The sequence below is a fragment of the Pleurodeles waltl genome, chromosome 10 (assembly GCF_031143425.1).
Source record: "Pleurodeles waltl isolate 20211129_DDA chromosome 10, aPleWal1.hap1.20221129, whole genome shotgun sequence".
Classification (NCBI taxonomy): Eukaryota; Metazoa; Chordata; class Amphibia; order Caudata; family Salamandridae; genus Pleurodeles; species Pleurodeles waltl.
In genome coordinates, this window is record NC_090449.1 from 984307754 (window position 1) to 984335044 (window position 27291).

General features: G+C 43.9%; 1 protein-coding gene across 1 annotated transcript in view; it reads left to right on the forward strand.

Moving 5' to 3' along the window:
- Positions 1-27291, forward strand: part of THSD7A (thrombospondin type 1 domain containing 7A) — a 934571-nt gene that overhangs the window by 456956 nt on the left and 450324 nt on the right. The window contains exons 5-6 of the mRNA XM_069211831.1: positions 23283-23438; positions 24368-24571. Of these exons, the coding sequence (XP_069067932.1) occupies positions 23283-23438; positions 24368-24571 (360 nt within the window). The remainder of the gene's footprint in view (positions 1-23282; positions 23439-24367; positions 24572-27291) is intronic.

The following is a 27291-nucleotide window of genomic DNA, read 5'->3' on the forward strand; positions in this document are numbered from 1 at the left end:
CTTTTCAATAAAGCATTTTTTTTGTAATGCAGCCTGTTTTCCTTAAAGGAAAACGAGGCGCATTAAAAAAATGAAAAATGAAACATTTCTGTTTCATCTTTTCAGAGCAGGCAATGTTTACAGTGACATTCACAACTGGGAAGGGGTCGGGGGCAAAATGCGATTGGTTTGCGACTGCGTTCGCGGTCACAAACCATTCCTACATTGCACTGCAACTCGCAGTCAGGAAGGGAACACACCTTCCTAATTGCAAGTTGCAAACCCGTTTTGTGATTCGGTAACCAGGTTACCGAATCGCAAAACAGGGTTTATGCATTGCAATGTGCTTTTTGCACATCTCAAACAGAGAAATTCGCTGTTTGCGATGTGCAAAAAGCTTGCTACATGTGGCCCTTAGTCTCTATTTTGGAACTCGGATTCTTCTAACATGCTGCAAGGTGTAGCTGAAAAGGGCTCCACAAGGACGGATACCTTCTCTGCAAGGTCCAACTAAAACATATTTGCTGCTCTAGAAAATCTCAAGAGTGGGAGGAACCTGAATCTTTAGCCCAGCAGCAATGCACCTTGGTCTGATTGACTTGGCAGGGTTTTCTGATACTCCGGAGGTCTTTGTAACCAAAATGTTTTTAAGTACCAGGTTTTATTTGAGATGTTAGGAGGAGTACACCTTAACACAGCCAAGGGTTTCAGGACCTCAGTACCAGCACTTGGAGGTCAATGTTCATTCCAGAAGAATCTACCAGAAGGGTCCAGTGAAGGTCCAGTTGCAAACTGGTCCCCAGGGTGCTTCAGGAAAAGGACTTCTTGCAGTCCACTTTTGTGCCCTTGATACTAATGAGAGCAGATCAAGCCCTTGAGGTCTGCTCATGGGTCTCAAGCAGGGGAGCAGTCTTTCTTCTGTTCTTCCACAGGCCCAGAGTGTTCTAAAAATGGTGCCCATAGGTGCCACATTTATGCCTGGCAGTAGTTGTTGGGGTTGCTCTTTACCCCCCTAACAAATAAGGAAAGGTTCCCAGGGTAAGCCTACTCATGTTTGCAGCAGTTCCTGTATGCCCTACTGTAAACAATACCTAGGTGTCTCTCTCTGCCAACATCCAAGATGGTGAAAGCTTTCTGCCGTTGTTCAGAGCATGTGTGCCCTCCCCAGAAGTGTGGCCAGGACATTGTGCAACACCTACTCTGTGGGCACTTCAAACCAGTTCTGGGGGGCAGTATTAGTGACTTATGGAAGACAAACCGTGGCAAACCAAGAAACTGTGTCGAAATTAAGAAAGTAGAGTCTTGATCAGTTAAGCACACCTAATGGGATCTTCATATTGAACCCACATGGAAACATTTGTCAATTGCATCAAGGTCAAATAACTAGTGAAGCCCATTCATTTCTGTTGCTTTCCCTGAGTGCAGGTATTGCATTTAATGTTCATAAATGGATAGGCATATATAAAGATTTCCATTTCCATCATGACCAATTAACAGTAATAAAATAAATGTATATTATATGTGAGTGAAGGAAGGATGAAAATAAAAAACACAAAGGGAAAGCATCTTTGATAAAATGTTTTCCATTTTCAGTGAAGCTCAAAACCTCCCATCCCTGCTGTGTGAACTGTCTGCTTTATTTTGCTCTACCTAATTAGTGCACAGCAGGAATCTGAGCTGTATTGCAAGACTAGAGGGAAAGTGTGTAATTCCTATTTTTCTGCTAGATTTGCAGGAGTTGCATAGCCTAGTGACCTGATGGAGAAATACAACTTCCGCAACTTACGTTACTCTGTTCTCCCAAACCTGGAGTTTGATCTTACTATTTAAAAAAACAAGGCAGTCAGCGAAGAGAAAATGCAAGACTTTATCATTCTGGTATTCCAGGACTATATTTATCCCTTCTCCAGGATAATGTGCAAGTATCCTTTTGTCTCTTATATCTACATATCCCTAAAGACAAACGTGGTTTGCTGCTAGTCAAACTCAAGCGTCAACTATGTACAACAAGAAATAATAATTAGCATACATACCAAGTACAGGTCTGTCAATACTTCTATGACAATAAGCCAATAACCAATGTACACTTCCTGTTTATGTTCTTTTCCTTATGAATCATCAAAAGATAAAACATATACAATAAATGTCTTTCCATACATGCTAAGTTGAGGTAAGACTTTGGCAAACAGGCCCATGAAATGTGAGTACCTCAGAAGCAAAGGTTTGCAGCTGTTCATTCCAGAAGCTGTGCTGAGATGGTCACATTTTAACATGCATAGTATTCTTTGGTCTGCGGGGTGTAGGAAAGAATCAACGTAACTTGTCAATCAACCTTTCTCCTCCTTGATAATCACCAATCAATAATCATAGAAGGTAGCTTTAGAATCAATCACTTTCCTGTATAGAAGCATGAATATGTAAAAATGATTCCTATACCTGCTGCTATAAGTTCCTGGAACAAACAGTCCCTGAAACTATTCCTTTCCATTTCTTTATGTTACATATTTAAATTGTCCAGTCTATGAAAAATCGGTAGTTCATTACAGTTTGGATTGTATTTTAAAATAAGACCTTAATCTTCCTCTCTGACTTACAATTGTAATTATTTTAAAATTAGAGATATTTTAAGGGACAGAGAAGATGTGTAGCCTGAGGAAACAGATTTGATAAGAGGATACTGGACTTAGGAAGTGGTCTTTCCTTTCTAACTATTTTAGCTCCAATTAATGAGGCATCATGTCTCAAATGACTAAAAATTCACATTTACCCTTACATTTCTTTTAACTAGTTAGTTTTATATCTGTGTTATCACCTCAGTGTTTATTCACTTCTGCCTGCTCCACAGAAGGTATTTAAATTCAACAGCTCCTATTCCAGGAATGCCCCTCTATTGTCTTAAATACAGAATGTTAGCACTCTAGTTGATTGCTAGAGCTCTATGATCAAGCTACAGTGAAACACTGGAGAGTCAACTAATAGGCTTCTGGTGTTGGATGTGCGTGTTTCACTCAGCATGCCAGACTTTATTTCTGACATGGATGAGGAAGATGCTTGAGCATTTATTGACAATGTGACCTTATTTTACCTATTTAGAACAGCAGTCTTCAAACTTTTGGCTTCTTTGGATCCCCACCTTCACTCCCTTACCTAAGCAATTTCTTTGATTTGAACTTCAAAATACTACACAGAAATAATGAAACGTGTATATCAACCAAATACACAAATTAAGAAATATTTTATCTAATTAAAAAACATATACAAAAATCGAAGTTTTTTTATTTCTAAAAGATGAATCACCATGCAGGGTACTAAAACATCATTTTGTCTTTTGCTCCTAATGCATTCTCTCTTTTTGTTGGTGCATACCAGTGCTTCAAAAGAGATAAGGATACAATGTTTTAGCCCCCAGTTACAGCTTCCATTTGTACAGCTTTTTAAATGTATACATTAATCTAAACATTCATAGATCCTCTGTATAGGTGATTTGGACCCCCATGGTTCCAGGGTCCAAGTTAAGAATGACTGATTTAGAGCACTAGTCATTATTTTTATGACAGATTAAACCCAACATTTTATTCATATACTGAAGTCTCCTCCATATAATATGCTTTCCTTTTGCAGTTCTGATTGCAGTAGCATGGCTCATCACAATTCCTAAAATTAGTCTTGTACTACTAACAAGTGATTTATATTGTAACTAAAGGCACAATGTAATTCTTGGCAGTAAGGGTAGTCCATCGCAACTCAGTTTCCTTACTGAATAGAATGCAGTCCGCCCGACAAATTTATGTGTCGGCGGACCTTATGATTAAATTCCTCTGGCAGCCCTGTGGAGTAAGGGCCGTCGGAGGCAGACCTGTCATTCTGCTCACCTAATTTAGCTGCAATTATAGGTCGGTTTTCACTGCCTGTCTTTTTCAGGAAAACCCTTGCGGTAAGGGTCAATGAAAACGTCTAAATGACCCATCGCCATGGAAGTGAACTGGCATGGCAAAGAATGCATTTTATTTTTTATTTCGAAATAGGAAATCCTGTTCCTGGATTCTCTTTTTGAAAATTAAAAAGCAAGGTGTTTGAAGTAGGGCTCAGTCCTGCTAACGGGGCCCTGCATCAAACAGGACAGTGTCTTCAGCCAATGCTTTGTAAATAACCACAAACTTGGTGGTCATTTATGAATTTGGTGGGTGGAGTAGTCTCAGCTTGGTGGATGTAAAGTCCTCAGCAAGGCAAATAGAGATTATTTTGTCCACCAACAACAAAATTGGGCCCTTAGATCTTCCAGTCCCCTTTCCTCATGCTCTGTTTTGTGCTCTGAAGTTCATACATTCAATGGGCCAGTAATGGTGGATGCTTTTTTTAAATTGGAATAATGGCAGATCCTTATCACATTCTTGTACCTTTCCCCCAAAGAGTCCCTGAAAAACACATAATTGAACAAGCAGTTTTGTGAATTGCACTCCAAATTGTAAGGGTTTGATTTACAATTAAAATATTATTCATTTGGGAGGGTACTCCGAGGTAGTAATTGACCAGAGTTGACTGTGGGCCTTAGCTTCACCTCAGGATCTCTGAGTCCACCCAAGTCAGTCACTCATTGGTAATGCCTTCCCCATTTGCACAAAATTACTGAAATGACATTTTTCTCAGATATCATCATCTGTGTTTAATGAACAAGTTTAAGGATGGGGCAGTTAACTAATTCTAAGCTGAAACAACACATGAATACTTGCCTCTGATTGTGTTTAGTCAACTCTGAAAAGGCAAAAAAATACTGGCCCAGCGTTTCTTGTATTTCTTCATGCTGCACATGAATCTAGATACCAGGTCAAAGTGAATAACAATTGTGTTGGTTGGTGGCTCTTGCTTTATTATACAAAAAATTAAATGGGAATTTCTTATTGTAAGGCTGACAGGGATAAGTGTCCTTTGTCTTGATTAACCTTAGGCATAGAATATTTTATACATGGTTTATACATAGTGAATTAGACTATATACACATTTATTGTATGGATATTATCTAGATTATCTAGGTCTGGTAAAACCCTGCTTATTTCAAAGTCTTTTAGATGTGAAATAGCAGGTATAAAAAAGACAGATCTCTGGTCTTGTGTTTATTCAGAAATAATAAATCTAGAACCTTGAAAGTAGATTCCAAAAAGGGGTTGTAGATCTACAAGGTCTGCGGTGTGGCACCATGCTCAGAAGCTTTGAATAATAATTAAGATTCACAACGTTACCAATAGTTTTAGCAGAAAGAACAAGTGATGAACAGAATGCTGAGCAATGTCAAACATTCACCCCCAGTACAGAGATCTGGGCCTAAATCCATTGTTTTGTGCTACCCGTGTCACTCCAGATTGGACCCAGCCATCCAAAGTGGGGTGGCAAGGTGGACAAAAATACGATGGATTAAGCCCAGATCTTTGTGACTGGGGTTGAATGTTTGCATTGTTCAGCATTCTCTCTGTCATCTGTTCTTTTTGCTTTTGTTGCCATAAATGGGAAGGGTATGCCCAGACGTAGGTCCTGTGCTCACTGCGCCATGGGATTCAAACTAGTCTGGCTGATGAGGGGTGACACTCCAAAACTAGTCCCTGGATGCTTTTTTCTGGTCCAGATAGGACCTGGCTTAGCAGTTCGAGCTGGACTGTTACCATGGCGAATAGGGTCAAGACTGATTTGCATATGGCTGGGTCCAAAATGGTGCAGTGTGGTGGGCAGAAAACAATGGATGAAACCTAGATCGTTTTGACTGGGGTGAATGTTTGTATTCTTCAGCATTCTGTCCATCATCTGTTCTTTTTGCTTTTGTCACCCTAAATGGGATGGATATGCCCAGACGTGGGTCCTGTGCTCAATGCACCACTGGATTCAAGGTAGGCTGACTGATGAGGGCTGATACCCCGAAACTGGTCCCAGGATGCTTGTTTCTTTTCTGGGGAGGTCCTGGTTTGCCAGTTCGAGATGGGCTGTTCCCATGGGGAGTAAGGCTGTGACTGATTTGCATATGGCTGAGTCCAAACTGGGCTGGCGTGGTGGGCAAAAAATGATGGATGAAACCAGATCATTGTGACTGGGGTGAATGTTTTCATTGTTCAGCCTTCTGTCCAAAATCTTTTATTTTTGGTTTTGTCTCCCTAAGTGGGAAGGGTATGCCCTGACGTGGGTCCTGTGCTCACTGAGCCACTGGATTCAAGCTAGCCTGGCTGATGAGGTATGATACCCCAAAACTGGATCTAGGATGCTTGTTTCTGGTCCAGGGAGGGACTGGCTTGGCAGTTCAGACTGGACTGTTCCCATGGGGAGCAGAGTCAAGACTGATTTGCATATAGTTGGTTCCAAACTGGAGTGGCGTGTTGGGCAAAAAAATGGTAGATTAAACCCAGATCTTTATGACTGTGAATGAATGTTTGCATTGTTCAGAACTCCATCCATCATCTGTTCTTTTTGCATTTGTTGCCCTAAGTGGGAAGGGTGTACCCAGAATAGGATCCCGTGCTATCTGCCCCACTGGATTCAAGCTAACCTGGCTGATGAGGGTTGATACCCCAACACTGGTCCCAGTATGCTTGTTTCTGGTACAGGGAGGACCTGACTTGGCAGTTCAGGCTGGACTGCTCCCATGGGGAGCAGGGACAGGACTGATGTGCATATGGCTGGGTCCAAAGTGGGGTAGCGTGTGGGCAAAAAAGCAATGGATTAAACCCAAATCTTTGTGACTGAGGTTGAATGTTTGCACTGTTCAGCATTCCATCTATCATCTGATCTTTTTGCTTTTGTTATCCTAAGTGAGAAAAGTATGCCCTGATGTGGGTCCCATGCTCATTGCACCACTGGATTGAAGCTAGCTTGGCTGATGGAGTTTATACCCCGAAATCAGTCCTAGGATGCTTGTTTCCGTTCCAGGGAGTGTTGGAAAATGGGTTATTTGTAAGGGCAGGTAGGTACCTACACCTAGCAACAAGCCACTAACCTCCACCTAGGTACAGTTAGGTCTCAGTAAATTAATCCCAGCTCAACCCTTGGTAGCTTGGCAACGAGCGTCAAGGCTTAACTTAGGAGACAGTGTGTAAAGCATTCAAATATCACAAAACAGTAATTAAATAAAACACAGGAAACAGTTTAAAAATCCAAAACCAATTTATAAAAATAGTTTATATTTTTATCTTTAAAATGACACAAAAACGAATAAAATCGGATAAAGGGAACCGGAGATATGAATTTTTAAAGAATTATTACTTTTCTAGCGCTTAGAAACAAAAAGCGCCAATCGGGTCATCTGGTTGCACCTCGACCGGGGCAAAGTCAAAGTTTCAGGCCGACCGCGATGGAGCCCTGCTCGGCTACAGGTCGCGGGAGGCCTCGGTTAAAAAGTTACCTTCTGACTTCGTCTTTATTTTGAAGATTTTCTTCACCGGGACGAACCTGCCAGTTGAATCCGACCTCCTGGAGCCCTTGTCCGGATACGCGATGTGGGTTTCCTCGGTGGAGATTTTTACCTTCGGACTTAGTCGTTTTTTCGAGATGAAAATCCTTCGACCGGGGTAAACCTGGATCTTGATCCGACGTCCGTGGAGCCCTTCTCGGATACGATGGCTGGGAGGTCCCGGTCAACTTTTTACCTTCGGACTTAGTCTCTTTTTCGGAGGTTTTTCTTTACCGGGACGAACCACCAAGTCAGGCCCGGTCGCGGTTGAGGCAAGCCGGCTAGAATTTCCGCGGCGGGTCGGTCCCTCTCTGGAGCTTTTTTTACAAAATTTTTCAAATCTTTTCCAAACTTCTGGGGCTTCACCCAGATGTTCTTTTAAGGTTCTTTTGGGGTCCACAGCTCACCCCAAGGGTCCAGAAGTTCTGTGATGGTCCTTGGGGGGTGCGGACTTCAACTCCCAGAATGCACCTGGCGCAAACTCCTTTTTGGCCACTGGGCAGTGGTCAACTGGTCTCTTTTTTTCAGGAGTTGGTGCAGGGGACTCTGGATAGCAATTTTTCACCTGTAGCAAACAGGGAGTCCCTCCTCGAACCAGTTGAAGCCAGGCAAAGTCCTTCTTGTGGTGAAGCCCAAGTGTGCAGCTGGTGCAGTCCTTCTGGGTGCAGGTTCCAGGTGCAGGCCAGGGGTCCAGCAGGGCAGTCCTTCTTCTCCTTTAGTTCTTTTCTTCTTGAAATCTGGCAGGGATCTGAGGTGTGGGGGCAGGTCTGCCAGTTTTATCCTTGCTCCTGGGTGAAAAGCAGGGGGGTCCTGGTCCTCCAATCAGGTACAGGGTTGTCCCCCTGTGATGACCACTTCCTGGGAAGTGTGGCAAAAATCCATCCCAAAAGGCAACAGTCTCTAAAAATCCAACATGGCTGAATCTGATTTTTGGAGGTTACATCTGGCTGAGCCCACCCACTGGTGTGGCTTAAAATCATAAACACACCCCTCTCCTGCCCTCTCCTAATCTAATCAAGGGGGCACCTAGTTGTCTGGGGTTGCAGGATGTGGGGGTGTTGCTGGGTGCTCCAGATGTCCTTCTCTGCCTTTGAAGACCAGTTTGGCAGCCCTCCCCCTTCCTGCCTCACCATCTGCTGAGGGGAGATTCTCTCCCCCAAGCACATTCCTTTGTGTGAAGCCAGGCCACTTCACACCTCATCAAGGCAGCTTGGCAAAAGCTGCTGCAGGCTGGCCAATCAGAGCACAGCAGCAAAAACAATGCAGAGCTGAAATTGGCAACTTTTTAGGTAAAGTCTAAACTTTTTACCTGAACAAGTTATATTAAATCCCACAACTGGAAGTTGTGGGATTTATTACAACAATTAATTTGATACCAAATTCTTGGTATGCAACATTTAAGGAGACTTTAAAATTTAAAATAAAGTCTCCCCATTCTAGCCTATGAAGGCCATTTACTTCAATGAGGGAAAAACGAATTTGGCTGTTTTTACCTCACCAGGGCTTAGAAATCTATTTTTATAAAGTCCCTGCTTATAGTTACATGGCACCCAGCGCTAGGGGTACATAGGGCACACCTTAGGGGTGACTTATATGTAAAAATAAGGTAGTTTAAGACTTTGGAAGTACTTTTAATTCCAAAGTCGAATTTGCATATAACTTTAATTTAAAAGCAGCCAGCAAGGCAGGCTTGCTTTTAAAATGACACTGGGCACTTCAGCAGTGCACCTAGGTGTGCACCACCTATGCTGTGGTCCCTTAACCTACATGCCCTACCATATACTAGGGACTTATAGGTAGGTTAACTTAGCCAATTATAATTAGCCTAATTTGCATATCCATTTTACACAGAGCACTGGCCCTGGGACTGTTAAGCAGTACCCAGGGCACAGCCAAGAGTCAGTAACCACCAGTACCTATCCAAAAAGTGTGGGGGTGATCAGGCAAAAAAAGGAGGACTTTCCTACACTGCCCCCCCCCCAGATGAAAGGTGATGGGTACTAACCTACACCCTGGTAGTCCTCATCAGCTAAGTGGAAAAACCTGGAAAGGCCATCTGCATTGGCATGAGCAGTCCCAGGTCTGTGTTCCACTGTGAAGTCCATCCCCTGTAGGGAAATGGACCACCTTAACAGTTTTGGGTTCTCCCCCCTCATCTGCATCAACCACCTGAGAGGTCTGTGGTCAGTTTGTACACGGAAGTGAGTGCCAAACAAGTAAGGCCTCAACTTCTTCAGGGACCAGACCACAGCAAAGGCCTCCCTCTCAATGGCACTCCATTTGTTCTCTCTGGGGAGTAGTCGCCTGCTGATGAAGGCAACTGGGTGATCATGGCCCTCTTCATTAACTTGTGCTAACACTGCCCCAATCCCTTCCTCTGAAGCATCTGTTTGCACTACAAACTCCTTGCTATAGTCGGGGGCCAGTAACACTGGTGCTGAACACATAGCCTGTTTTAGGGTGTCAAAAGCTTTCTGACACTCTGGGGTCCAAATGACCTTCTTGGGCTGTTTCTTGGAGGTAAGCTCAGTCAGAGGGGCCACTATGGTCCCAAAATTCTGAACAAACCTCCTGTAGACCCGGTCAGGCCAAGAAAGGCCCTGACCTGAGTCTGGGTTTTTGGAGCCTCCCAATCCAGAATAGTCTGGATCTTGGGCTGGAGAGGTTGTACATGGCCTCCACCAACAAGGTGGCCCAGGTACACAACAGAGCTTTGCCCTATCTGGCACTTGCTTGCCTTGATAGTCGGGCCTGCTTGAAGCAGGGCCTGAAGCACTTCCTTCAGGTGGACCAGGTGGTCCCTCCAGGTGGAACTAAATACAGCTATATCATCCAGATAAGCTGCACTGAAAGATTCCAACCCAGATAGGACTCTGTTCACCATCCGTTGGAAGGTGGCAGGAGCATTTTTCATGCCAAAGGGCATCACCTTGAACTGAAAGTGGCCCTCTGGTGTGGAAAATGCTGACCTCTCCTTAGCTCTTGGACTTAAGGCAATCTGCCAATATCCTGAGGTCAGATCAAATGTGCTCAGGAATTTGGCAGCCCCCAACCTGTCAATGAGCTCATCAGCTCTAGGTATGGGGTGAGCATCAGTCCTAGTGACTGCGTTTAGACCTCTGTAGTCCACACAGAATCTCAATTCTTTCTTCCCACCTTGGGAATTAGGTTTGGGCACCAGTACCACTGGACTGGACCAAGGACTATCAGAGGGCTCAATTACCTTGAGGTCCAACATCTTAGCCACTTCAGCTTTGATGTTGGCCTTGACCTGGTCAGACAGCCTGTACAGCTTGTTCTTGACAGGCAAGCTGTCACCAGTGTCAACATCATGGACACACCAATTGGTGAGTCCTGGGGTCAGGGAGAACAGACTAGCAAACTGTCCCAAAACGTGCTTACAGTCTTTTTGTTGCTGATCTGTCAATTTGGGAGAGAGTACCACTCCCTCCACTGACCCATCTTTTGCCTTTGTGGACAGGAGGTCTGGCAGAGGTTCACCCTCCTCCTCCTTCCCTTCATCAGTGACCATTAGCATGGTCATGTCTGCCCTGTCCTGGTGGGGTTTCATCCTGTTTACATGCAGGATCCTGTGAGGATTCCTGGGGGTGCCAAGGTCCACCAAGTAGGTGACCTCACCTTTTTTCTCTAGAATTGGATAGGGCCCAGTCCATTTGGCCTGAAGTTCCCTAGGAGCCATGGGCTCCAAAACCCACACCAGCTGTCCTGGGTGATACTCAGGCATGGTAGCCTTTTGATCATGCCAGAGCTTCATGAGCTCCTGGCTGGCCTCCAGGTTTCTGCTTGCCTTCTTCATGTACTCAGCCATGCGTGACCCCAGGCCTAGCACATAATCTAGCACATTCTCCTTGGATTCTTTGAGAGGCTTTTCCCAAGACTCTCTCACCAAGCACAATGGGCCTCTTACAGGGTGCCCAAACAGTAACTCAAAGGGGATGAATCCAACCCCCTTCTGTGGCACCTCTCTGTAGGCAAACAGCAGGCAAGGGAGGAGGACATCCCATCTCCTCCTGAGTTTATCAGACAAACCCATGATCATGCCCTTCAGGGTCTTATTAAATCTTTCCACCAGACCATTGGTCTGTGGGTGGTAGGGGGTGGTGAACTTATAAGTAACACCACACTCATCCCACATGGCTTTCAGATAGGCTGACATAAAGTTTGTGCCCCTATATGAGACCACCTCCTTTGGGAATCCCACTCTGGTGAACACACCAAGTAGGGCCCTAGCCACTGTGGGAGCAGTGACTGTCCGGAGGGGTATTGCCTCAGGGTACCTGGTGGCATGGTCCACTACCACCACAATGTACCTGTTACCTGAAGCAGTTGGTGGGTCTAGGGGACCAACAATGTCAATCCCCACCCGCTCAAAGGGAGTCCCAACCACTGGCAGTGGTATCAAGGGAGCCTTTGGCTTGCCCCCTGTCTTGCCACTGGCTTGGCAGGTGACACAGGAGCTGCAAAACTCCTTGACTTTTTCTGACATTTGGGGCCAATAAAAATGGTTGACCAGCCTGTTCCAGGTCTTGGTCTGTCCCAAATGTCCAGCTAAGGGGATATCATGGCTTAAAGTAAGGAGGAATTCTCTATACTTCTGGGGGACCACTACTCTCCTAGTAGCCCCTGGTTTGAGGGCCCTTGCCTCAGTGTAGAGAACTCCATCCCCCCAGTAAACCTTGTGGGTCCCACTGGTATCCCCTTGTTCTTGCCTGGTAGCAGTCTGCCTCAGGCCCTCAAGAGTGGGACACTCTCTTTGTCCCTGGCACAAATCTTCTCTGGTGGGCCCACCTGCCCCTTGCAGTTCTGCCAAATCAGGCATAGTTTGCAGGGAAAGTGTCCCTCCCTCAGAGTTCAGATCCTCCCCCTCACGGTTGGATTCTTCCTGACCCTCTGTACTTGTTGGGGCTGGCAATCCAGACCCAGTGCCCTTTCTCTTTTTCTTGGAGGCTTGGCCCTTTGTTCCAGGGTCCAAGTGTCCAGCATTTCCCTGTTGTGCTGCCTGTGACCTGGTCACAGCACACACCCATTCAGGGAGGTCCAGCATCTGTGCATGGACCCTTCTCTCCACTTCTGACCATTCAGATGCTTCAAGATCATTTCCCAGAAGACACTCTACTGGGAGGGCAGGAGCTACAGCTACCTTTTTAGGGCCAGTCACACCTCCCCATTCCAGACTCACCATAGCCATGGGATGGAGTTTGGTTCTGCTATCTGCATAAGTCACCTGGTGGAAGACACCAGGTAAGACCTGCTCTGGAGAAACCAGCTTTTCTGTGACCATTGTCACACTGGCTCCTGTATCTCTCAGAGCTTCCACTTCAGTCCCATTGACTTTAGGCCTCTGCCTATACCTCTCCATGATGGGAGGTAAGGTGGCCATAGTTGCAATGTCCACCCCACCCACGGATACTAAGGTGACCTCTGTGTACCCTGATTCCACCCCTGGGCCAACTACCACCCCCAACCCTACACTAGCAATCCCCTGGGATTGCCCACCAGTGGGGGGCTTCTTGGAGCAGATAGCATCTCCTCTTTTATGTCCAGGTTGATGACAATCAAAACACTTGCCGGCCTTAGCCAGCTCCTGAAACCTTCCTGCTTTAGCAGGATCATAATTCTTTCCCTGATACCCTTTCCCTTTAAAAGTGAATTGGCTCGGGGCTCCCCCTCCCTGAGAAGTTTTTGGGGACTCTTGTGAGGACTCTTTGGGCTTTTTATCATCTTTCCCCTGGTTCTTCCCCTGAGAAGAACCATGTCCTCCCTTTTTCTGATCACCCCCTGGGGGTTTCTGGTTAACCCTAGTTCTTAACCAGTCATCTGCTGCCTCCCCCAGCTCTCTGGGGTTGGTCAACCTAGAGTCAACTAGATACTGGCGGAGCTTCTCTTGGACACAATTAGTTAGAAGGTGCTCCCTCATAATCAAATTGTACAGCCCCCCAAAGGTACTTACCCTGTTGCCCTGTATCCAGCCCTCCAGTGCCTTTACTGAAATGTCCACAAAGTCCACCCAGGACTGGGTGCTTGTCTTTTGGGTGTCCCTAAACTTGAGCCTATACTGCTCTGGGGTCAGACCAAACTTTTTAGTCAAGCAACTCTTCATACTGGGGTATGAGTCTGCATCTTCCCCACTCATGGTTAGGAGCCTATCCCTGCCAGAGTTGGGAACTAACTCCCAAAGAAGTGAACCCCAGTACTGAGGCTTGACTCTCCTCATCTGGAGGGCCCTCTCAAAGGACCCCAGCCACTTATCTATGTCATCCCCCTCTACATAGGCAGGAACCACCCCTTTGGGTAATCTGGGGGAAAAAACCCCACCCAGGGACACCTCAGCTTCTTTATCGCTGCCACCATCTCTTTTTTCTTTGTTTGCCCACTTTTTCTTTTCTAGGGCCAGCTTATCTGCTTCCAAAGCTATGTATGCTAGCTGGGCCTCCAGCTCTCTTTCTCTGATGGATGGGTTCTCTCCTCCTGAAAGGACCCCCTTCCTACCACTATCTTTGGGTCTGCCCCTAGTGACTGTATCTACTGAGGACCGTTCTTCCTCATCCTCACTTGGGCTCAGATGCCTTCCCTCCCCTGAGAGGTTAGAGTTAGCATCCTCCCCTTTTTCTTCCTCCTCTGGAGCTTCCTCTGTGCCTAGCTCTTGGGCCTCAGCCCATGCTGTCAGGGATTCAATCAGGATTTGCTTCCTGAGATCAGTGGTTGCAGGCAACCCTCTTTCAATACACAACCCCCTAAGCTGGACTACTGTCAGTGTGGGTAGGCTAGCCAGATCAAGCTCCATGGTTCCCTAGTTTTGTGTCAACAAAAACTTTTTGCAAAAATTGGAAACAAGAATTTAGAAAAATTACAAAAATTCAATAATTGAAATTAATCCAAATTAATAAAAAAAAAAAAAAAAAAAAAAAAATAATAATAATTTTTGCACTAAGACAATTTAAAGGATTTTTAATTTGTTTTACTCAAAACTGTAACGTGATATTGAACACAAGTACAGGATCCCACCGCTGCCACCAAAAATGTTGGAAAATGGGTTATTGGTAAGGGCAGGTAGGTACCTACACCTAGCAACAAGCCACTAACCTCCACCTAGGTACAGTTAGGTCTCAGTAAATTAATCCCAGCTCAACCCTTGGTAGCTTGGCAACGAGCGTCAAGGCTTAACTTAGGAGACAGTGTGTAAAGCATTCAAATATCAAAAAACAGTAATTAAATAAAACACAGGAAACAGTTTAAAAATCCAAAACCAATTTATAAAAATAGTTTATATTTTTATCTTTAAAATGATACAAAAACGAATAAAATCGGATAAAGGGAACCGGAGATATGAATTTTTAAAGAATTATTACTTTTCTAGCGCTTAGAAACAAAAAGCGCCAATCGGGTCATCTGGTTGCACCTCGACCGGGGCAAAGTCAAAGTTTCAGGCCGACCGCGATGGAGCCCTGCTCGGCTACAGGTCGCGGGAGGCCTCGGTTAAAAAGTTACCTTCTGACTTAGTCTTTATTTTGAAGATTTTCTTCACCGGGACGAACCTGCCAGTTGAATCCGACCTCCTGGAGCCCTTGTCCGGATACGCGATGTGGGTTTCCTCGGTGGAGATTTTTACCTTCGGACTTAGTCGTTTTTTCGAGATGAAAATCCTTCGACCGGGGTAAACCTGGATCTTGATCCGACGTCCGTGGAGCCCTTCTCGGATACGATGGCTGGGAGGTCCCGGTCAACTTTTTACCTTCGGACTTAGGGGGTTATTCTAACTTTGGAGGAGGTGTTAATCCGTCCCAAAAGTGACGGAAAAGTGACGGATTTACCACCAGCCGTATTACGAGTCCATTATATCCTATGGAACTCGTAATACGGCTGGTGGTATATCCGTCACTTTACCGTCACTTTTGGGACGGATTAACACTCCTCCAAAGTTAGAATAACCCCCTTAGTCTCTTTTTCGGAGGTTTTTCTTTACCGGGACGAACCACCAAGTCAGGCCGGGTCGCGGTTGAGGCAAGCCGGCTAGAATTTCCGCGGCGGGTTGGTCCCTCTCTGGAGCTTTTTTTACAAAATTTTTCAAATCTTTTCCAAACTTCTGGGGCTTCACCCAGATGTTCTTTTAAGGTTCTTTTGGGGTCCACAGCTCACCCCAAGGGTCCAGAAGTTCTGTGATGGTCCTTGGGGGGTGCGGACTTCAACTCCCAGAATGCACCTGGCGCAAACTCCTTTTTGGCCACTGGGCAGTGGTCAACTGGTCTTTTTTTTCAGGAGTTGGTGGAGGGGACTCTGGATAGCAATTTTTCACCTGTAGCAAACAGGGAGTCCCTCCTTGAACCAGTTGAAGCCAGGCAAAGTCCTTCTTGTGGTGAAGCCCAAGTGTGCAGCTGGTGCAGTCCTTCTGGGTGCAGGTTCCAGGTGCAGGCCAGGGGTCCAGCAGGGCAGTCCTTCTTCTCCTTTAGTTCTTTTCTTCTTGAAATCTGGCAGGGATCTGAGGTGTGGGGGCAGGTCTGCCAGTTTTATCCATGCTCCTGGGTGAAAAGCAGGGGGGTCCTGGTCCTCCAATCAGGTACAGGGTCGTCCCCCTGTGATGACCACTTCCTGGGAAGTGTGGCAAAAAATCCATCCCAAAAGGCAACAGTCTCTAAAAATCCAACATGGCTGAATCTGATTTTTGGAGGTTACATCTGGCTGAGCCCACCCACTGGTGTGGCTTAAAATCATAAACACACCCCTCTCCTGCCCTCTCCTAATCTAATCAAGGGGGCACCTAGTTGTCTGGGGTTGCAGGATGTGGGGGTGTTGCTGGGTGCTCCAGATGTCCTTCTCTGCCTTTGAAGACCAGTTTGGCAGCCCTCCCCCTTCCTGCCTCACCATCTGCTGAGGGGAGATTCTCTCCCCCAAGCACATTCCTTTGTGTGAAGCCAGGCCACTTCACACCTCATCAAGGCAGCTTGGCAAAAACTGCTGCAGGATGGCCAATCAGAGCACAGCAGCAAAAACAATGCAGAGCTGAAATTGGCAACTTTTTAGGTAAAGTCTAAACTTTTTACCTGAACAAGTTATATTAAATCCAACAATTGGAAGTTGTGGGATTTATTACAACAATTAATTTGATACCAAATTCTTGGTATGCAACATTTAAGGAGACTTTAAAATTTAAAATAAAGTCTCCCCATTCTAGCCTATGAAGGCCATTTACTTCAATGAGGGAAAAACGAATTTGGCTGTTTTTACCTCACCAGGGCTTAGAAATCTATTTTTATAAAGTCCCTGCTTATAGTTACATGGCACCCAGCCCTAGGGGCACATAGGGCACACCTTAGGGGTGACTTATATGTAAAAATAAGGTAGTTTAAGACTTTGGAAGTACTTTTAATTCCAAAGTCGAATTTGCATATAACTTTAATTTAAAAGCAGCCAGCAAGGCAGGCTTGCTTTTAAAATGACACTGGGCACTTCAGCAGTGCACCTAGGTGTGCACCACCTATGCTGTGGTCCCTTAACCTACATGCCCTACCATATACTAGGGACTTATAGGTAGGTTAACTTAGCCAATTTTAATTAGCCTAATTTGCATATCCATTTTACACAGAGCACTGGCCCTGGGACTGTTAAGCAGTACCCAGGGCACAGCCAAGAGTCAGTAACCACCAGTACCTATCCAAAAAGTGTGGGGGTGATCAGGCAAAAAAAGGAGGACTTTCCTACAGGGAGAAACTGGCTTAGCAGTTCGAGCTGGACTGTTGCCATGGCGAGTAGGGTCCAGACATATGGTTGGGTCCAAACTGGGGTGGTGTGGTGGGCAAAAAAACGATGGATTAAACCTAGATCTTTGTGGTTGAGGGGGAATGTTTGTATTGTTCAGTGTTCTGTCCATCATCTGTTCTTTTTGCTTTTGTCTCCCTAAATGGGAAGGATATGCCCAGATGTGGGTCCTGTGTTCACTGCACCACTGGATTCAAGCTAGCCTGGCTGATGAGGGCTGATACCCTGAAACTGGTCCCAGGATGCTTGTTTCTCACCCAGGGAGGACCTGGCTTGGCAGTTCGAGTTGGACTGTTGCCATGGGGAGTAGGCTCATTACTGATTTGCATAAGGCAGGGTCCAAAATGGACAGGCGTGGTGGGCAAAAAAAAATGGATTAAACCCAGATCATTGTGACTGGGATGAATGTTTGCATTGTTTAGAATCCGGTCCATCATCTTTCCTTTTTGCTTTTGTCACCCTAAGTGGGAAGGGTTTGCCCAGACATGGGTCCTGTGCTCACTGCGCCACTGGATTCAAGCTAGCCTGGCTGATGAGGGATGATGCCCCCCCAACTGGTCCCAGGATACTTGTTTCCGGTCAGGGAAGACCTGGTTTGGCGGTTTGGCCAGAATTGTTCCCATGGGGAGCAGAGCCCAGAATGATTTGCGTATGTCTGGGTCCAATGTGAGGTGGCGTGGTGGGCAAAAAGATAATGGATTAAACCCAGATCTTTGTGACTGGGGGTGTATGTTTGCATTGTTCAGCATTCCGTTTCTCATCTGTTCTTTTTACCAATAGTTTTAGAGCACTGAAGAGTTGAGTGATCCATTGAAGACAGGGGAGTGGTTAGGAGGCAATAAGGGCTGATAAAGGCCTTCTCCTGCATCATTATAATGTTTTGTTTCTGTTACCCTCCTTTTAATGTAGAACATTTTACTCTCAGGGAGTGAGATGTTCTAATAGCCTCATAGCCCTTGTGCCTCAAGCCCTAATTGGGAAAGGCATGCTCCCTACTTATAGACCATCAGCTGCACCTCCGACCTTTAACTCTGATTCAGGGCCTTTAGTCCACTATACTCCTCTGCAGTCAGCTATGTTGCTTATATTCAAAGCCTGAAATATTCTAGGAGAAACCTTTATAACTGACTCCTTAAGTCTATGACAACTGCTTTATCTCAGCCGGCATAGACAGCACTTTGCATCCCCAGGTCACCAGTGTGGTCCATCACTGTTGCACAAGAGCATGAGCTATGTCTGTATCTGAATTAAGCCCGTGATTGTGAACATCATTTCTAATTAGATTCTTTGTTTCCAAATCCATCATGTATTTTACAGCCCAGAATTCAGATACGGCTCGATCTCTTGTGACCCACAGTTGGTCACCCCTGCTCTCCGTCTGCATATGATACTTACCTGCCTAATAGTAGTACTTGGAATAAACTGTAATTATGCAAGTAATTCGCCTGTTCAATTTGATCTGAGAATGCACCTTTTAATGTACAAAATGTGCAGGCCTACATTTGCATATCCTAGAAACAAAAACCTATTGTTATCTCTAAGATTACAAACAATAAGAACATAAAAACTCGGAATGATTTATTCCGTGCAATCTAAGAGGTCGTACAAAGATGCACAGGCATGCATGCACACGTAGGCACGCCCATACTCCCATGTCCAGAGAAATCGACCAGGCATGCTTGCCTCACCTATCTCGTCAATGATAGTTTGATATTTTTAGCGCTGCTGATACTGTTTCTGGAACCATAAATCACAGGAAAGTAGAAATATTCGATGTTCATAAAAGTATGGTCGTTGTCTTCTAAGTAAGAGTACTGTAGCCATTACAGTGACTACTTCCTGTTGTGGCTGTTTTTTTTTTTTCCATAGATCCAAAAGTGATTAATTTGTATCGCATAGATCATTAAATATGCCATCAGAGGGGAGACATTTTCCAAACAAGAGCTCAGCGTGCGCCCGCACGCCCCAGAAAGCTTCCATGCTGTAGGCACATGCTCAGAATTTCGATTACAGATCTGAATGGTTGCCATATTCATGTCATTATTGTATTGTGTTTTTCAAACGCTGCTGCTAACGGAATGGCCTGCAGGTGCCTTATCCTATAAATGCCTCTGTATTTCACTGACATTGGACTCGGCCATATTTCTAGCTGAAAGAAGCCCACAATACTCCCCGCTGCTTCCTGCGCTCATTGATGACGGCTCAGTGGGGAGCAGATGTCAGCTTCCAGCTTTTATAAATGGCGGCTTGCATCACCATGAGAGCTATTAATATTTATTCGTCCTAAAAGCACTGAAGACAGAAAGGAAATAGAAGAAGAGGGCTGATAAAGGAAGCAGAGTGGCCATGTTTCATTCTAGCGTGGTCAGTGATGTAAAGTGGACACACAAGCAACTTATTAGCATAATGATCACCATTGAACATTCCCCTGAATGGCGTCTTACCGAGCGACCAGAGTAGTTATGAGGGTGGATTACCTTGGCTATCTAGATTGCAATTTATCTGAAATTGGAGTTACTATATGTGATATAAATGGACATTGCAAGTAAATACACTCAGTCAAATCTGTCATGTTGATATATTTGGAGATTACAACGTTTCTTATAAAGCATTAATGCCCTGAGGAAGTTTGCATGTGGTGAACGAAATGTGCTGGCTGTTTTTCGTTGTATGGAAGAAAATAAAGGCTGCAGTGAAAGCAACTTGTCTGGATAACTCGACTCTTTATGATAACTTTTGTTGGTGCCCCCCCCAATTGTATTACATAGACTTTGGATCTTTAAGGGCAGCACCTTGGGAGCGGCAGGCACCTTCGTTGGGGGCATGACAGTATGAAACACTTGGGACGAGAGGCAAGTGCAGGTCGACTGTTTGGCTGACTGCTCTGTTTGGATGATATTCCCCTGAGTGGAAACAATATTGGTGGACCTGTTTGGGCTGATGTAAACGGATGCTGTCTGATTCATAGTCGTTGATGCCATTGTCATTTTATAATGTAGTGCGGTCACTGGCCTGGCCTGATACTGCTGGGACATGCCATAGCACGCATGCAGACGTGCAGTTTGTTAGTGTGACCTTAGAGGAAGACATTGGGTCACGTGTCACAGGGTAACAAATCTGGTTCAATCGTGTTGCAGCATCAAAGCATGGAACGCCACTTAGGACCTGATTACGAGTTCTGATAATCTTCCGAGTTATCCATAAACTGCTGTTTAAAGATATTTAACACACCAAATAACTATATAAACACTATATTTCGGCAGGTCAAACTTGCTGAAATTTACCAGGAAGACAAAAATGGTATTTACAGCAACATGCAGATTTTGGTGCATTAAATATGTTATTCCCAATGTACTTGTAATAGGAGTTCATGTATTGCTCCCGATATATAACTAACCCTGTGGTATTGGCATTTATCAATGGTGATATTGCATTAGCTCATAATCAGGTCCTTATACGGAAGTGCAGAGAGGTATTTAAGGAGTAAAGGGCAGGACATTCTTGCAGAAGCTGGTCCTAATTGAATGCCAGAATGTGGACGTGAGTGCTAAGTGCAGGAGTAGGTGCAGTGTTAGAATGCCAGTGATAGTGATGCTTCAAAAATAGTGTGCAGATATGATATCTGGTGCTTGTACAATATATGCACAGTTGGCAGTAGCCCAATGGCATCAGTTGCTCTCCATGCAGAGGTGTGACTGTGGTTGTTGTACATGGAAAATATCAGTGCTGATTGGCACATAAGGAATCCATGTGGTCATGGGTATTCCAGATGCTATTTTGAAGAGAATGTTAGTTTTTAACATTACATACTGAGGGCCAGATTTACAAGTCCCTATTGCCACCAGAGTGTCACTTTTAATGACGCTCCAGTGTCGCTATGCACTGTGCCGTATTTACAAGGTGGGGGTAAGCCACTTTTTTAAGCTTAACGCCCCCTTGTAAACACGGCCCCTTCACATGCAGCCGCACTTTGCATGGAAGGGGCGTGCAATAGGTGTTGCAGCGGGCATACTACAGCAACACCTATTGCATTTTGACGCTGGCCCAGATTTATGAGTTTTCGTAAACTTGAGGCAGCGCCAAAATTGAACGCCACCACTGGGGTGGTGATAGCATGGTGCAACAAGGAGTAATGCTCTAATTTCTTCTTGCTTTTTGCTCTTTATATGTGTGCTGCATTCTGCAGCATGCATAGAAAGAACAAAAGGCCATTGAAGATTATTTTTGTGCAGGAAGGTGTGCCTTCCTGCACAAAAACAATCTCCGACGCAGCGCAGCCATTCTTGCACCATGTTGCTTGGGTGGCTGTGGTGGCGCTCGCAGCAAATTTAGTGCATGGGGAAACACAGGAGTGCACCGTATTGTTGTTAATACAAGGCATCCCTCCGTTTTGAAAATGACAGAGCGCGGCACTGCCAATTTTGGCACAGTGTTGTGCTCTGTCATTTTCTTATAAATCAGGGCCTGATAGTCTGAAGCTGCTGACATACAGGATTTTAATATGGATCATTCAGTACAGTCTTAACTCGGGTGGTACTTTCAGAGTCTTTTTTGAAAGAATCGAGCTCTAAAACCATAGTGAATATTGTGTGCAATGCTGAGAACTTTGAAGAATACTCTTATGTGGACACGGAGTCAACCGAGAACACGATGTGACAAAAATGTGGTACCCTAGTGGTAGTTTCAGAGGATAGGAAACATTTCCAATAGAGTATGTGCCTGTCCACTCAGATATAACTATCTTGCAAACAAGGATTTTCATTTTAGTGGAATATATCCTCCTTTTTAAACTATTGTAGGTGTAATCCACAGGTAATAAAAGTCTACAAATTGAATTTTTCTGCTCAGATGATCTGCGCTTTTACACCTGCTCTTCTAGTTGTTTTGCGTTGTCTCTGCTCTTCTTCAAAACTTTGTTTTTGCAATTGTCATGTTTTTCTTTATGATCTATAACATGCTGTATTAACTGAGATGTCAAGAATATACACCAAAATGGAACCGATCTGATTGTTCTGATTATTAGGGAAATTAATTATATGGGCCAGAGTCGCAAATCCATAACCACACCACTGTCATGACTTTCGCTGGGAATGGGAAAGTGATGAGAGAAGAGCCCTGTGTATTTCTTTATGGTCGGATGACCCTTGCTCTGTGCTTGCCTAACCATAGCCCCTCCAACTTCACAAATTTTGCAAGTTGCCCATTTGGGTATGTGTATTGCAATTTTCACAACTGTGATGCATCTTGAAGGCATGTATTGTGTTAGAAATTGAATTTCCACCTTATTTGCACATTAGTAAACTGGAAATCCGTATTCACAAACATCCCCTACTTTGTTGGCTTTGTCGCTCTTACATGCACTTTCTTTGAAAATATGTGTTCTAAATTGTTCCTACACAACTCAAATAACCACGATTTATGGCTTTGACAAAAAAATAAAACATTGCACTTTACTTTCCTTCCAGCTTTTCTCTTTACTATTTTTTTCTGCTTCACCATGTATGTTCACCACCCCAACAATGTCAACTCTTCAGTTCGCCTCTATTTGTGCCTTCACGTGCTTATCTTTTCTCGTGCAACAATTATGCTAGCGTGTCCCACTTAAGTGTTTGATCAATAATTTCTGTGCAGTATGCTTTTTTCATCACGATGTAGTACCTCGTTTTCCTCATCGTAATTTTCTCTCTTTCGGTTTTTCCTGTCCTTAAATAGAACCGTCCTTGACCTGTGATTATGTTTTCTTGATTTGATTTCTTTTCATAAAAATATTCCTTTTAATACCACTTAAAACCAACTTAACTGCTTTTACTCGTGCTAAACATTACAATTTGTTCAGGTATTTATTTTGTAGAGCATTGATTATCACTTTGCAGGCAATGTTGCCTTTTTTAACATTTATTCCAAATGTATTTCTTCTTGGCATCTGCTGAGAAAAATAAAAAAGTGAAAATACTTATACGATCCAGTAATAGAAATAGAGTCGGATTACCTGCAAAACAAATTATTATGGTGGTGTTAAACATTGTCAGAGTGAAAAAAGCATTATGTATTTGTGTTTAATTTCATGGTCAAATGAGTAACTTGTTTTCTTTGCTTTCAACAGCATCAAAACCTGTAGATCGGAAGCTATGCGCAGGACCAGCTCCCAGTGCAAATCAGCTGTGCCACATCCCCTGCCCCATTGAGTGTGAAGTGTCCGCCTGGTCAGCCTGGGGACCCTGCACTTTTGAAAGTTGTGAAGATCAGCAGGGTAAAAAAGGTAGAGGAGTAATAGGTGTTACACGGTGCCGAAAAGACATAAGAAATATTTGTTTTTTTGAAATATACGTATTTAGGAACAATTGAATAATGTGTAGTGACAGAGGAGAAATCCTGCGATGATTAATGGATGAATGCCAAACTAGGCAGGTAAAAGTGCATGTACTGAATATTTATTTCTGATTTTTCCATATTGAAAGCAGTGCACCACAATTCAGTAGTTAAGATGTGATTCACTTTTGTGCTTGAAAAGGGGAGGGAGGCTTGAAAGTCAATGCACTGCTAGCACGTAAGAGCCACAGTATTCATTTACTGTTCCTATCTCATACCTGGAAGAATGATGGTATCAATGTCATTGATCTGTTCACTTGCTCTGGCAATCTAGCAAATAATAAAAGGAGGGAGGGATGATTTTCCGCATGGAACAACCAGTTACTTTGGCTTCTCATCTCTCAAAAGCAAACATAAATACATGCATTTTACTGAATATATTTACTGGCGCTAGTGCAAGCAAAGGGAATGACTCCCCATATCCTGAATTTATATTTAAAAAGCTATAATTGTGGTGCAGGGGCCCCTCACATCAGTAGGGCCTGCCCCATGGACCTGCCTCACTGCTACTGGCTTAGGACCAGGTTTATTGGTCCATTTTCGACACTTTTTATATCTTCAACCTGTAGGCATTTGATTAAAAGGGATCAGTATTATCAGGAATTCCATTATATTTTAATATTAACATTATACTCTATGCCTACAATTTGATGTAAGTGTAAACAAGCAGCAACCATTTTTTTTAGCTATGTATTTTCAGTTTTGCAGATGTTTTGCCTATCCTTTGCCCTTGTGTTTTTTTCCATGCTAAAAGTATTTGATAAATTGTACTCATGCTTTTATACTCAAACCAACAACTTCATATTGTGTCATACTTAGGTTTCAAGTTAAGAAAGCGTTACATATCAAATGAACCCACAGGAGGGACTGGGAACTGCCCTCACCTCATTGAAGCTATCCCTTGTGAAGAGCCATCCTGCTATGACTGGGAGCTGGTGAGGCTGGAAGAGTGCATTCCTGACAATGGGAGGCAGTGTGGCTCAGGCACTCAAGTCCCTGTGGTTACATGCATCACCAGTGATGGTAAGGCCTCCACTCACTATTTCACTACTGTGTATCTGTAATGAGTTTGTATCTTCTGCATTCAACCTTCACATATATAAATATATGGATGAATGGTATGTAGTTCGAGAGATTAACTTCCCATGTTGTGATGTTAGTGTTATCTTGGACACAAAAAACCTAAAACTCTTTTCAAAGGGAAAATCATGTATGAAAAACTGCATCACTGCAGAGCTGTTTCATTTTTTTATTTCACAGGATTTATTTATCCTGATTAGAATGGGCAGTGGAGCATTATAGAGAGTAACCTGGAGTTATTGTGCCGTGTTTGTATGCCAACAAAAGTACTTACACACAAACACAGATGCACACACACATGAACTCACTAAAGCATGCAGATTCACACCTACATTCTATCTCTCTCTCCTTCTTGTTCTCTCTCTCTCTCTCTCACACACACACACACACATTGGGCCCAATTCACAAAGTCCTTTTCTTCTATAAGCAGATGTTTATAGGTGTAAATGCTTGCATACATCGCACATACAAATCCGCATACTCCTCTGTAAATATAGGCACAACTGCATTCAATTATGTGAAAGCACATCCCTTGCACTAGTGGGCAGAGGATGTCGCAACGCAGCATTAATCTTATGAGTTTGTGAGCGCCCAAAAACAAATCAGTCGTGAATATTCATAGATTGTTCTACCACCCTTTCTCAGCTTGGCAATTGTCACATGTTTTCTACTACAAGTGCTAGGAATTAATCCCTTTCTCTGTTGCAGGGTTGACAGAACACCGCTACGCTTTGTGGTACCATAGAGGAATTGGTTTACCCATAAGAAAACATGTGTTTCCCCTTAGAGAAAAAAACAGGAGTACACCAAAGTGCAATCGATTTTATGTGCTGTGTTTCCCCATAGCACGTTTCTGTTGAGAAAATGTTGTATTGTGGTAATAGCAGTCTCTACGGATAGGAATTTACTTTCCCTGCTATATTGCAGTGGCATAGCTGTCCAGTTGCCCTGCTGGAAATGAGTTGAATTCCCAAACGTCATAGATCTACACATACGTGTAGAGGATTATATGGATGACTTCTTTGTGAACCTGGCTCAATATACGTTTGAGGCTCTCAAGAGGTTGGGGAAATTGATTACTGACTGTGGAGAAGGTAGGTGGTTACACACAAAAGTGCGTTGTTCATGAATGGCAGTCTTGTGGTAAGAACTGTTTTCCCTATTCTCTTACAAAATTGCTACAGAACGTGGGGAAATTCTGAAATTCATTGTTGGAGGGTGCAGCTGTAGCCGTTTCATGTTTCAAATCAAAGTTAGTTGTGATAGAGAATCCTAAAAGCGTCCTTCCTTTGCGAGGCAATGACACACCTACAGGGTCAAGTCACAGAAACCTGCTGTATATGGTTTTCAGCAACTGTTTTATGCATTCAAAAAGGCAATCCCTTCTCCCAATTCCATGTACCCTCTTCCCCTTTAAGCAAGTCTTAGGATATGTTCTATAGTTACTAGATGTAGGGCAAGGCCTTTGCCCATACTCTGCATGCTATTAATCCACACCTTTTACTCACTGGTCATATTCCACAATTGATGATGGTGTCTCTTTATCTATAGTCATTTTGACACTTTTATACCAATTGTTTTTACTTGACACCAGCCTTGGTGCAATTCTTAGAACCTACATAACAATTTGACAGTATACTTCTGCATCCAGTTCAGGTTTATCATTTCAATCTGTGGATTAGTGCAAAGTTAATTGGTTGATTTCAAAGTGACAGCTCCCATTACACGTCATATTGGAAATTTCACCTTACAGGTGGGAAAACTAATAATGATTAGAACAACACTAAACTTGGCATGTAGGAAGAACTTAAATTAGGATCTTGTTGTGGTTTGGGTTAAATCCGGTCCCTGCTGGGTTTGAGATTGGTTTGATCAAGGGCAGTTTGAGAACCTATATTAAATTGCAAAGCAATTATGACTGGTAAGGACAGTATATTTCCAGTCTTGCGTGAGATTCTAAAATGGTTAATAAACGATCTGAGAACTATATAAATCAGATTGGCTGTCACCAATTAAAATGTAACCCTGTCTGCCATGATACAATGAAAACAGTTCAAGAACTCTGGTTGCTTAGAAAAACATTGCAAAGTCAAGTTGGTTGAGGAAAACACCTCATCCTTAAAAGTTCAGAAAAAACGTGCTTTATTTGAAAGAAAACAACTCAAATTGGCACTCTAGGTTTGTGAATAAAAACAGTCCTCAAACTAGTTTGGAGAACCTGTCATGTACCACAAAAACTTTTCAGAAAGAAGTGGAAAATACACAACATACCCACAGCAAGTTCTTTGGCCATGGTGAGCGTGACATGCGTGGCATGACCTGATGTCAGGCCCTCTCTTTAGAGCCCACAGTGGATTCTGCGGCACCCAGCTTGGAGTGGGGAGTGGCTGGAGCCACCATCTTGTAAGTTAGTGAGCTTTGGGCTGAATGGAAGGCCAGACCTGTCGTAAATGGCAAATGTCATTCTCAGTAAGTTTAGGAAGTCCATACCACCAGAGCAAAATCAAGGGTCTAGCTAGACATAGCTAAATTCTTTACTTCCATTTTTTTTAAACACATCTTACCATATTTGAACCAAACCATAAAAGGGATGCATTCTATTTATTCTAAGGTTAACCTTCATCCTACATTTGATGTAAATCTGTTGAGTACTTCTTACTGTA